General features: G+C 42.7%; 2 protein-coding genes across 4 annotated transcripts in view; one reads left to right on the top strand and one right to left on the bottom strand.

The window, feature by feature from the left end:
- The window catches only part of LOC109929142 (dual oxidase 2-like), a 702,670-nt gene that overhangs the window by 356,379 nt on the left and 332,796 nt on the right, over positions 1-13,495 (bottom strand). The window lies entirely within an intron of this gene.
- ccdc33 (coiled-coil domain containing 33) overlaps positions 1-13,495 on the top strand; it is a 280,780-nt gene that overhangs the window by 219,312 nt on the left and 47,973 nt on the right. For both annotated transcript variants that reach the window (XM_048617213.1, XM_048617212.1), the window contains exon 15: positions 9,938-10,116. In XM_048617213.1, coding sequence (XP_048473170.1) covers positions 9,938-10,116 — 179 coding nt within the window. The remainder of the gene's footprint in view (positions 1-9,937; positions 10,117-13,495) is intronic.

Here is a 13,495-nt window from a genome sequence, read left to right as displayed (position 1 = left end):
CTCTCCCTATTTATTTCAGAAACCCCTTCCCCTCCCCCTTTTCTGAAGAAGGGTCTAGGCCCGAAACGTCAGCCTTCCTGCTCCTCTGATGCTGCTTGGCCTGCTGTGTTCATCCAGCTCTACACCTTGTTATCATTATCTATTTAATTAGATCTCATCTGGTATGGATCTTGTTTTTTCTGGAAATTGGTTTGGATTTTTATGGTTATTTTTGCTTCACTTGGGGATCAGAGTTTGGGTTGAGTGACGCACAAAGTGTTTCAATCATGTAGGTCGGTATGTGATTGCACAATTTGTGAAACTTTATGAACAACGGACAAACATTTACCCTCTGCTTCGCATTGTTCAGAGCAACCATTTTGCAGTGAATCCCTGAGCCAGACAGGGAGCTCCCACCTTTTTCCAGTGTCAGAACTGAAAATTGAAATCTTGTCGTACTGGTATAATGGATCGATTTTATTTGGATAAAGGGCCTCTTTTTAAATGGATTCATAATCATGGAACCACTATCTAAATATTAATCCATCTCACTAATGCTTGCTGATGGCTGCATATATTCATACACAGCTCTGCAGACAAACACAGGAAATATGTCCAGGCTTTGCACCTTCATAAATTAAAAAAATAATAATTTCTTGGTACATTCTCTGTGGCAAGATCTCAACCAGAGTCAATTTTTCAACAAATTAGTACCCATTTCTCATAGAAACATAGAAAATAGGTGCAGAAGTGGGCCATTCGGCCCTTCAAACCTGCACTACCATTATGGTTGGTCATGCAATTTCAGTATCCCACTCCCGCTTTCTCTCCATACCCCTTGATCCCTCTAGCCGCAAGGACCATGTCCAACTTCCTCTTGAATATATCTAACGAACTGGCCCCAACAGCTTCCTGTGGGAGAGAATTCCTCAGGTTCACAGCTCTCTGAGTGAACAAATTCTTCCCCATCTCAGTCCTGAATGGCTTAACCCTTATTTCTAGACAGTGACCCCTAGCTCTGGACTTCCCCAACATCGGGAACATTCTTCCCATGTCCGGTCCCATCAGGATTTTATACATTTCTATGAGATATCCCCTTCATGCTTCTAAATTCCAGTGAGTACAAGTCCAGTCGATCCAGCCTTTCTTCATATGTCAGTCCTACCATCCCAGGAATGCTGCCATGTGGTTTAAATTGTTATTCCCTTTTGAAATTTAGCTTTCTTGCATCTGTCCTGATGAATGTATGTTTAAAAACTTCAACATACATCTTTTTTACAGCAATACTCAAACTTCTCTTCCACCAAGCTAATAAAGTATGATAGTATAAAACACTTAGAATATGAAAGTGCTGCATGCAAGGAGTGTTTCAATAATGCTTTTAAGAAAACAGGTATTTACGTTCATTGTTAGCAGATTTCTGAAGAAAGGGCCTAGACCCGAAACGTCAGCTTTCCTGCTCCTCTGATGCTGCTTGGCCTGCTGTGGTCACCCAGCTCTACACCTTGCTATCTCTATTTACTTTCATTGCTGTTTTTAGTGCTGCTTTGGGTGTTGTTTCCTTTTGGTTGTGGAAGCCACTCTCATGGCTTGCATCTTCGTATTATTTAATGGAACCCCTTTCAAAGTCTCTTAGGACGCCACCCCCCACCAAGATCTGCGGAAGCCCAGCTAAAGGACAAATGTAATAAGTTACAAAAAAAAGTTCAGGTCCTAAGTACATGCCAGTTATTGCTTCTTAGTCAGATTATTAATTGTCCCTCATTGAAATATTACTTCAATAAGGAAGTCATGTTGAGGTTGTACAGGATATTGGTGAGGTCTCTTCAGTGTCCAGTTCTGATCGCCCAGTTGTACGAAGGATATTATTGAGCTGGAGAGGGTTCAGAAGAGATTTACTAGAATGTTGCCAGGTATGGAAGGCTTGAATTGTAGAGAAAGGCTAGATAGGCGAGGCTTTTTTTCGCTGGAGCATACGAGGTTGAGAGGTGACCTTATAGAAGTTTATAAAATAATGAGGGGTATTGATAGGGTTAATGGTAGGTGTCTTTTCCCTAGGGTGGGGGATTTCAAGGCTGGGTGCACATTTTTAAGGTGAGAGGATAGAGATTTACAAAAAGACATGAGGGGCAATTTTTTTACACTGAGGGTGGTTTGCATGTGGAATGAACTTCCTGAGGAAGTGGTGGATGTGAGTACAATTACAACATTTAAAAGACATTTAGATAAGTACATGAATAGGAAATGTTCGGAAAGAAATGGGTCAGGAGCAGGCAGGTGGGACTAGTTTAGTTTAGGATTAAGGTCGGCATGGACTGGTTGGACCGAAGGGTCTGTAACAGCCAAAAACCTGCATTTTCCTCACAGTTTGAGGAACTCACCATTCTCATGAAAGAAGGTGATGCCTTTATTCCCCTCCCCCCGAAACAAACAAGTTTGTTTCCATGGTAACTTTGTTAATTACCCTCCGTTCACCCACATTCCTGTGTTCAGCCATGCTCAGCCAGTGTAATATCAGCTTGTTACTAAGGAAAGGTTGTGTTGTAGCAACCACGAGAGGTGAGCCGACAAAGCATTTATTGTATGCCACAAGAATGGAGAGAGCAATAATGAACATGGCAAGCAGCCCAAGCATTTAGATACCAACTGATTACTCACTGCAGTATGCCTGGAGAGAGACAGAGAGAAAGGGGAAGATTGCTGTTCTAATGCAGACATTGAGGACTGTGTTCCAATACTATTATCCTAACACCATTTGCCAGGAAGCAGATATTTGGAATGTTGCATCTGTGCAATGTCCAAGTTAATGGTTTCTTTGTTTTGTATAAGTACTTTCCCCGAGTTGAATTGTGCCCAGTGGTTGCTACCGTGAACACAAATCAATCTGTGATCTGGATGGTTACTAGGTAGAGGCTACTTAGCAACATGCTAAAGGGAGGCTGCGTACGTATCAAGGGCACATGAGCAAGTTGGCAACTGGGTATTTTGTGAATTCTGCGCACAGGAGACGGGAAGCACAGGTGGCAGGTTTATGCTGGATATCTGAAATTAGGGGGAGGCTGGCTTATACTCAGAATGCGTCAAATGGCCGCATACTACAGGCCCCTTACAACAACCGTGAGTATTTGAAAGCACAAACCACATTTGACTTTTTTATGGAATTTGACTTATATTCTCAGATATTTTTTGGGTTTTGGTGACAATTTTTGTGTTACTTGGTGTCAATATTACAGAACTTACAATGGAAATGTGTATATTAGCACAGTAAATCCAGTTAAAGTGCAAGTGGAGTGGTACATTTTACTAAGGAGAATTGAAAGGCTACAAGACTATACATCGAGAGAGGCAATGGGGCCTATACACATTTCTGGTCCTTATATTGCAAGAAGGATATGGAGACACTGGAGACAATGTTAGACGAATTGATAAGGATGTTACAGAACTGAACTTATAACTTTCGGGTAACATTTAACAGTCTGCAGGTTTTTATCTGGGGAAAAGATTATTTGATAAATGCCTTTAAAATTATGAAAAGGTTTGATGGGATTGATGTACAGAAAAACAAATAAGGGTCATATGTATAAGGTAGTGACTATTTAATCCAAAAGAGGATCCAGGAGAAACTTCTTAACTCAGAGAGTGGTTGGAATGTTGAACTCACTGTTGCATGGGGCAGTTCTGGGGCACACCACAGAAGCCTTTAGGGGGAGATTAGGTAATGGAGAAAGAACTAGGGCCTGTGTTAATGGGGTTACATAGAAACATAGAAAATAGAAGCAAGTGTAGGCCATTCAGCCCTTTGAGCCTATCCACCATTCGATATGATCATGGCTGATCATTCAACTCAGTACCCTGCTCCTGTTTTCTCCCCATTTCCTTTGATCTCTTTAGTCCTAAGAACTGTATCTAAATCTTTACTGAAAACATTTCAATGTTCTGCCCTCAGTCACTTTCTGTGGCGGACAATTCCACAGGCTCGTCTTTTTCTGGGTGAAGAAATTTCTCCTCATCTCAGTCCTCAGTGGTCTACCCAATATCCTGACAGTATGGCCCCTGGTTAGGGACACCCATGGTCATTGGGAACATCCTTCCTGCACTTCCCTGTGTAATCCAGTTAGAATTTTACAGGTTTCCATCATGATTGGAACAATGTTGGTCTGGTGGATCTCATTGGCTATGAGATCCTTGATGGGGGTTGTTAACCTGGGCTAATCAGGGAGCCCTGGCTGACAGATGTAAACAGGAGTCTCAGAAAGTCTCCTCACTCTAAGGACTGGCACTGAGGTAGCTGATCAGAGTCCATGTACTGTGCATGTATAAATAAAGAGTGATTTTGTGATGGAACTCTGACCTCTGCGCAGTTAGTTCAGTTTCTATAACATTTGCCACCTCATTCTTTTAAATTCCAGTGCATATAGTCCTAAGCCATCCAGTCTCTCATCTTATGTCATTCCATCCTGGGAAACCGGAATTGGATAAAGTAGGGAGGGAACAAGGCTCAAGTGGAGCATTGACACCAGCTTAATGCAGTTGGTCAGGACGGAAGGGCTGCATAGATCCCCTATAGGCAGCAATGTAGAGGGCTGCAGAAAGAGGGATCGACGTAGGCATCATTGGCTGACAAATGTCACACAGTGGTTGCAGATGAGCTACAATAGACACGTGGAGATGGTAGAAGGCATTAGAGTGTGGCACTATGACACCAGATCTCTAGGCAGGCAAAGCTACAAGCTGCAACAGCAAACTACCTGGGCCGAATGGCCAGCTTCTATGCTGTAAAATCTGTTTTACTCTTTGTAGTTACTGTACTTGGTTAGCTCACTTGGCTGGTTTATGATGCAGAGTGACGCCAACAGCACATGTTCAACTCGCGCATTGACTGAGGTTACTGTGAAGGCCCCTCCTTCTTAACCTCACTCCTCACCTGAGGCATAGTGACTGTCAGCTTAAACTACCACCGGTTGTCTCTCTCTCTCTCTCCCTAATGAGGGAGCAGCCCTATGATCCTCTGGGATTATGGCAAATTATAGACCATCGTAGCTCATGCTCCAAACTTCTACAAGAGAATATTCTAGAACGGTCTCTAACCATATGAATAGGAATCATCTTCTGATCTCTTAAAATCATCATCATAGAATCCTTACAGCGTGGAAACAGGCCCTTTGGCCCAACAAGTCCACACCGACCCTCAGAGAATTCCACCCAGACCCAGCCCCGTATAACCCACTTAATCTACACATCCCTGAACACTATGGGAAATTTAGCATGGCCAATCACCTAGTCTGCACATCTTTGGACTGTGGGTGGAAACCAGAGCACCTGGAGGAAACCCATGCAGACACGGGGAGAATGTGCAAACTCCACACAGTCGCCTGAGGGTGGAATCGAACCCCGGCCCCTGGTGCTGTGAGGCAGCAGTGTTAACCACTGAGCCATTGTGCTGCTCCCCCTTTATAAAGCCGAAACTTTATAAAAATCTTAGCTTATATGTAATTTTATGTAAAATATTTACTTCTAAATAATTGTACATAATTAAATGAACGATTATTAAAGCAACGTGATTTTACATTCTGGGTTTCTGTTTGGGATCAAAAGATTTACTCTAGAATATAGGTCCATTGTCAGATCAGGAAAGTAACTGAATACATTTATAGAAATGAGAAAAAAATGAAAAAGGGGGATGGGAGATAGCAACAGGTAGAGCTGGAAGCTCGATCATGAAGAGACAACTGTTAGGTTTGATAAGGAAAATCAATGCATCTACAAAAAACTATATACAATATAAAAAAAAAAACTTTTAAGAAGTACTGGATGGTTTTTGGGCTTTTCCAGAAAGCAAGTACAGGTATAAGTGGCCTTCACCAATTATTTGGTGAGATCTGAACTGAATTGATGCAACGGCTTCACAAAGACGAATGAGGCAGGGTTGAGGGTTGGGCTATGTGACCTGGATTTGACTCCCACCTCATTTGCCCATGTCCTTGCCCTCACTCACAACGAGAGCACACAATGAGTGAACCAAAGCCTGGCCAGTCTTGTATGTCCCTTTGCCACTTTGATCATTGTAGTTCTGAGGAAGGGTCACCGAACCTGAAACGTTAACTCTGTTTTTTACTTCACAGATGCTGCCAGACCTGCTGAGCTTTTCCAGCAACTTTGTTTTTGTTCTTGATCATTGTGGGGTTGGCCAACATCTGACCGTGGGCTGTTATTTTTGCTAAAATCAGAGCAGGGGACAACATCATCTCTGCTCTAATATTAAACACTAGTAGAGCAGCATCAGTGGGGAAGAATCTTCTGGTTATTACATACTCATGGAGTCCTTGAGTATGTTTTCTTTAATATATTTAACATTTTATTACACATAATGACATTTCCCTCATTGCAACTTATGATATTCAGCTTTGGTAGTTTCTCTGATCTCTTCCTATTGAGAACAGAATATCTGCCAAATTACTTCTTTAAGAAAAAAATTGTGCATGACTCATTGATTCACTCATATTTTTTAGGACCTCAGAACATCCCAAAGTGTTTTGCAGCCTTAGGTGCTGCATTTTGGAAAGGCAAATCAGAGCAGGACTTGTACACTTAACAGTAAGGCTCTCTTTGCCAAACAAAGAGACCTTGGGGTGCAGGTCCATAGTTTGTTGAAGGTGGAGTCACAGGTAGACAGGGCAGTACGTTTGCAGTTTTGGTACACTTGCCTTTGTTGGTCAGTGTATTGAGTACAGGAGTTGGGATGTCATGTTATAGCTGTACGGGACATTGGTTAGGCCACTTTTGGAATACTGCATCCAATTCTGGTCTTCCTGCTATAGTACATAGGTTTAAGATGAGAGGGGAAAGGTATAAAAGGGACCTAAGGGGCAACTTTTTCACGCAGAAGGTGGTGCATATCTGGAATGAGCCGCCAAAGGAAGTGGTAGAGGCTGGTACAATTGTAACATTTTCTAAGCATTTAGGTGGGTATGTGAATAGGAAGGGTTTGGAGGGATATGGGCCAAATGTTGGCAAGTGGGACTAGATTAATTTAGGAAATCTGGTTGGCATGGACCAGTTGGACTAAAGGGTCTGTTTCCGTGCCTTTTGACTCTTTGATGTTTAGTCAGTGTTGTGGTACCTTCTCTATCCATTTGTGCAAGTTCTCACAAACAGCAGTGAGGGGATGACTGGACCATTGGTTTTAATGATGTTGATTGAGAGAGAAATATTAACAATTAATATTAATTGTGCACCATCTTCTCATATTTCTTTATATTCCGTGGAAGCCTGTTGTATAATAACTTTCAAAAGAAACTTGGATATGCACATGAGAGGAAATGTACTGCTTGGTTATGGAGAAAGAGCAGGGGAGTGGGGCTTAAAGTGTTAGTAAGGACTCAATAGGCCAAATGGCCTCTGTTGGTGCTGTAAGATTTTGTGGCTTAACTAGATAATTGGTACCCATAAAAAAAGTTGCAGATTAAATATAAAAAAGCATTATTCAAAAACACAGGAGATTCTGTTCAATTTATTGTACAATGTCCTTCCTGTGACATTTGTCTTATCACAGTTTCTTGTTACAAGATTAACATAATGTGACTTTGTTGTTTTACTGCATAGAAACTGTGCCTAGTTTGCAGGGGAATATTAAGCTCATAATGCTGCCTTTTATCTTTGCTTATGAACAAATTCACAAAGTGAAGGCAACATCGGTCTCCAAAGTAATAGGAGCCTGGAAATTAGTGATTGTCAGCTTGAAAGAAAATATCCGCTTTTCAAGTTCACACATTAACATCAAACAAACATGAGTTATAAAGAATTGACTAAAGGACCAGAATGTGGTGAGGAGGAATTTCATTACACAACAAGTTGTATACGTTCGGAATGTCGAGCTAGAAAATGTAGAAGCAGATTCATAGGGTGGGACATAATGGCATGGTGGCTCAGCGTCACAGCACCAGGGAGCCAGGTTATATTTGAGTCTTGGGCGACTGTATGTATGGTGCTCATCAGAGGATTGGTGCAGACTCAATGGGCTGAATGGCTTCTTTCCACACTGTAGGGATTCTATGATTTTGTAAGGCTTCCCCTCTGAAATGAGTTTAAAAGTGGGGAGGGAATTGGCCTCAAGGATCCCAGATGGGGAACCTGACACAATTCCTGCCACTGCCTGGAAGACATCCAGGCAGGAAGATTCAACCTTCTGGCCTTGAAACCAATTGAGGTTCTTGAAGGTCCCTTTCAACGTCTCCTCCTAGCAGTCCTGGCTCTCATCCGGTGGTGGCCATGGCAACTGTCAGGGAAGGGGTGGGATCTCCAATCCCAGAGTCCTTGATCTCACAGAAGGCCCACTCACTGAAGTGTCTAACCGATAAAGATGAAGTGTATTTAACCAATGCTATTTTAACCAACCCTTGTTGTCCAAAATTTTGTTTCTGATGTTTTAACTCGCACCCACCCCATTGCCCTTGTGCTGTTGGTCCACATTGGCTCCCATTCAAGCTTGATTTTAAAAGTCTCATCCTTGTTTCCAAATCCCTCGCTCGCCCTACCTTAGCAATCTGTTCCAATCCCACAATCTTCCAAGATATCTGTGTTCCTGTTACTTTTGTCTCTTGAGCACTGTGCATTGCAATCATTTCACCATTGGTAAATGTGCCTTCAGTTGCCTGGACCCTAAACTCTGGAATATTCTCCCTACAAGTCTCTGTCTCTCTCTAACTCACTTACACCTTTCAAGACGCTCCTTAATGCCAAGTCTTTCGTCACTTGACCTAATATCTCCTCTTGTGGCTCCATTAGAAAAATAACCTCTTCAGTGGCTGGCATCCCATCAGCAATCACCCTTTATTTACAAATGCACAGTCTTTGGCAATAGCACTGAGTTGGGCACTAGAGTATCCCTGACATTCATCCTCTTATATCAGCCAGGGCTCCCTGATTGGACTAGATTCACAGCCCCAATGAGGATAATCATATTCTGAGGTCCAGCTGGCTGACAATGTTACAATCACTACAGGTGTTATACATTGGGGCGGCACGGTGGCTCAGTGGTTAGCACTGCTATCTCACAGCACCAGGGACTCAGGTTTGATTCCAGCCTCAGGCAACTGTCTGTGTGGAGTTTGTACATTCTCCCCGTGTCTGCGTGGGTTTCCTCCCACAGTCCAAAGACGTGCAGGTTAGAGTGGATTGGCAATGCTAAATTGCCCATAGTGCCCAGGGATATTGAGGTTAGGTGGGTTAGGCATGGGAAATCAGGGGTAGGGGAATGGGTCTGGGTGGGATACTCTTCAGAGGGGCAGTGTAGACTTGTTGGGCTTAATGGCCTGTTTCCACACTGTAAGGATTCTATGATCATTTTATAACACTCCAGGGATGTTTTATTATGTTAAATGTTCCATATAAATAAGATTGTATGATATAGGAGCAGAAGTAGACCATTCAACCCATCAAGTCTTCTCTGCCATTCAATCTGATCATCCTCAATTCCATTTTTCTGCCTTTTTTCCCCATAATCCTCAATTCTCTTACTTATTAAAAATCTGTCCATCTCAGCCTTGAAAATACTTAATAACACAGCCTCCACCCACCTCTGCAGCAAAGGCTTCCACAGGTTCACAACCCTGAGAGAAGAAATTCCTCATCTCTGCCATTATTTTCTCTGGTGCTAGCTTCTCCCTCAAAGGGAAACAGTCTTTCCGCATCTGTCCTGTCAAATCCCCTAAGAACCTTATATGTTTCACCAAGATTTCCCAAACTCCAATGAGTTAAGTCCAACCTACTCAACCTTATCTCATAAAACAGTGCTCCAAATCCAGGATCAACCGTGTGAACCTTCTCTGGACTTCCTCTAATGCCATTATGTCTTCCTTAGACAATGGGCCCAACACTGCTCACAGTATTCCAGGTATAACGTTTTTGTTGTGAAGTTAATGCCTTTCTTTGCCTCACTGTATTCAATGTTCTTTTCCAGCTTCAGCAGGACAGAGTTAACCTTCCGTCCTATGATGCACTGGCTCAAATTCTTCCGGAGTACAACTACCTTTTCCGCAGTCCTCACCTGATGGAGAAACAAGAGAAGGAACAACAGCAGCCGGTCCGACCTCCCAATCCTCTCCAGGCCCAACAGACTGCAGTGCCCTCAAAGAAAAGGTGAGGTTTCTTGATAGCAGCTTTCTGCTCTATGCGGGTCACGTCCTCTGGCTGACCATTAACTTGCTCCCTGAGGTGCTTGCAGCAGAGTGATGAACAGGTTACACAGTCCCTCCTGATGCAGAAAAGCAAGAAAGTATTGGGCTTTATGTCGGGCTTCTTACAGTATATTGCAACAACTGGTTGCAGAAATTTTTGTAAAGTGCAGTCCCTATTGTAACGAAAAAACACAGCAGCCAATTTGCGCGTAGCAAGCTCACACAAACAGCATTATACAATCAGATAAAGTGATATTTTAGTGATGAGTTTGAGGGAATATTGAAGCAGAACTACACTGCTTCTCTTCAAAGTTATGCCAAAGGATCCTTATTTACATCTAGCCACTGGGATTTGATTTCAACCAAAATCTGGAATTAAGAGTCTAATGATGATCATGAAGCCATCATCAATTGTCAGAAAATCGGGTTCACTAATGTCTTTTAGGGAAGGAAACTGCCATCCTTACCTGGTCTGGCCTATATGTGACTCCAGACCCATTGTAATGCGGTTGACTCTTCACTGCCTTCTGGGTAACTAGGGATGGGCAATGGATGCTGGCCTGGCCAGCGATTCCCACATCCCATGAACAACTTAAAAAAACAACCTCAAAGACTGGCGAGGCTGTGTTCACCCCTACAAGGTGACATCCCCAGCACTGCAAATAGTGTGGGCCTCTGTTGTGTGTCAGTCTGGATGATGTACTGATCTTTGGAATGAGACCTATACCTTCTGACTCAGAGACACAAGTTCTACCTCTGAGCCCAGAACTGGCAACTGTGTCTAACCTACAGGCCTGGGCTACTTGCTCATTGTTACACATAACACGAGTAACTCAGATAGATTTATTGTTCTTTGTTTTCTGGTTGGGTTTTGAAGATTCTGGTAAATGTTTTCTTTTTTGTTGGAGCCTTGCAGTTAGCATAGACTCTCCATCGTAATCTCAAGACCTTTTCCCCAGGGTAGGGGACTCTAAAACTAGAGGTTGTAGGTTTAAGGTGAGAGGGGAAAGATACAAAAGGGCCCAGAGGGGCAATTTTTTCACAGACAGGGTGGTGAGTGTCTGGAATGAGCTGCCACACATATTAGTGGAGGTGAGTACAATTTAGTCATTTAAGAAACATTTGGACAGGTGCATGGATCGGATATATATGAAGGAATTATGGATCAAACACAGGGAAATGGGGCTAGTTTAATTGTGAAAACTGGACGGCATGGACAAGTTGGGCCGAAGGTCCTGCTTCTATGCTGTAAACCTCTATGACCTGTCAGCAAGATGTACAAGTTTTAATGTACAAGTTCTGAAGAAGAATCATATTGGATGTGAAATGTCAACTCTGTTTCTCTCTCCATAGATGCTGCTGGACCTGCTGGGTTTCTCTAGCACTTTCTGTGTTTTTTCTAATATTGGAAAGGTTGCTTTACAGTTTGTCTATGTTCTCTTTTCCCTCACCATCCCAAGGCTCTACAATGCTCATGTCAATGGAGCATAGAGATGAGAGGCATGTGTCCCTTTTATAATTGGGCTGCTGTATTGACTGAACACTCATTCGCTGGTCAGATTTTCACAAATGTGACCAAATGTGATTGGTACACAGAGATCCATGGCCCAGCAATGTTCCCAGACAGGAGCTGTTCCGGGCAAGGAGAAAACCATAAGATTCATGGAATCCACTTGGTCCTGAGCTGTAAAAACCAGTCCTTGCATTTCCCACAATATCTTTCAAACATCCCATTCTCCACCTGATCCACTCCCTTATAAAGTGATGGGGGAAACCTTGTGGCAAACAGGAGGAGGTGATGGCCTAGTGGTATTATCACTGGGCAGTTAATCCAGAGACCCAGATAATATTCTGGGAACCTGGGTTTGAATCCTGCCACAACAGATGGTGGAATTTGAACTCAATTTTTAAAAAATTCTGGAATTAAGAGTCTAATAATGACCATGACTCCATTGTCAATTTTTGGAAAAAACTGTCTGGTTCACTAATGTGAAACTACCATTCTTACCTGGTCTGGCCTACATGTGACTCCAGACTGATACCAATGTGGTTGATTCTCAACTGCCATCTGGACAATAAATGCTGCCTAGGTAGCAATACCTTTATCCCGTGAATGGATAAAGAAAAAAAAATCTTTTCATTGGAAATCCCTTCACAGATTCATTCTTCTGTTCATTACAAGCATGTTAGCCATAGACTAGGGATGAGTAACATAATAATGTGGGTTCTTGATTTGAAGGTGAGACTACATACAGGTAAGAGTAACCTGGAGGCTATGTAGACATGCCTGCCCTGTACTACTGCTGCTGTATTGTGCTAACAGAGCCATAGGATTGTACATTACATCCTGTCTCATGCTAGACACCAGTTTAAGTCCTTAAGGGTATTTGTGCATCACACCAATAAGGGCAATAATTTGCCTCTAATTTCAGACATTGCCTGAGTTTTGGACTTGAGACTTCCTTCCCTATTCCAAACTAAATGTAAAATAAGATCTCTCTTTAACCCCGGCTTCATGGTGGAACAGGCTGATCAACGTTCCTTTTCATTTTGATTTTCAGTGAGAGGTGAGATGTTTTGGAGTCAGAGAGCAGACAGCCGAAGGAGGAAAGGCTGGTCGGCAAATCACAATAATTGTAGTCAGAATCCATATGAATCTGTGTTTCAGATATATAATATATGTGGAGAGATGATTTTGTCTGCCTCCCAGTCTGGGAGCACATGGACAGTGTTTATAGACAGTGTGCCCACATCAGTATTATCAGAAGGCAGTCTCTTGGAAGATCAAATTTTATTAAATTCACGATAAGTCAGTGGAATAATAAAGTCACTTCACAGATATCATCTCCTGGACTAGCTTCTGCCATCTGAGCAGGTCCAGAGAGGAATTTTCCAAACTATTCCTCTTTTATTGGCAACTGGTGTTCATACCATAACCTGTCTCTGTCCTAATCTCTGAAATTTCTCCCCCAAACATCCTTGTCTTTCCAAATCTCCTCCTTCAAGAGTCTCTATAAAATCCACCTTTTGGCCATGCTCTTGCTCTCCTATTTTAATATCTTTTTATCCTCAGTTTTTGTTTGGTAACACTGATTGTGCAACACCTTGTGGTGTGTTACTGCTATAAAGATTCTGTTTAAACTCAGACTCTTGTTGTATTTCTCTGACTGAGCATTCAGACACCAAGGTTAAGGCTTGAGATAACAAGGTGTAGAGCCGGATGAACACAGCAGGCCAAGCAGCATCAGAGGAGCAGGAAGGCTGACGTTTCGGGCCTAGACCCTTCAGAAGAAGGGTCCTCTGATGCTGCTTGGCCTGCTGCGTTCATCCAGCTCTACACC

This window comes from Rhincodon typus, chromosome 36 (assembly GCF_021869965.1).
Source record: "Rhincodon typus isolate 14 chromosome 36, sRhiTyp1.1, whole genome shotgun sequence".
Taxonomy (NCBI): domain Eukaryota; kingdom Metazoa; phylum Chordata; class Chondrichthyes; order Orectolobiformes; family Rhincodontidae; genus Rhincodon; species Rhincodon typus.
This window is presented reverse-complemented; position numbering and strand designations above follow the sequence as displayed.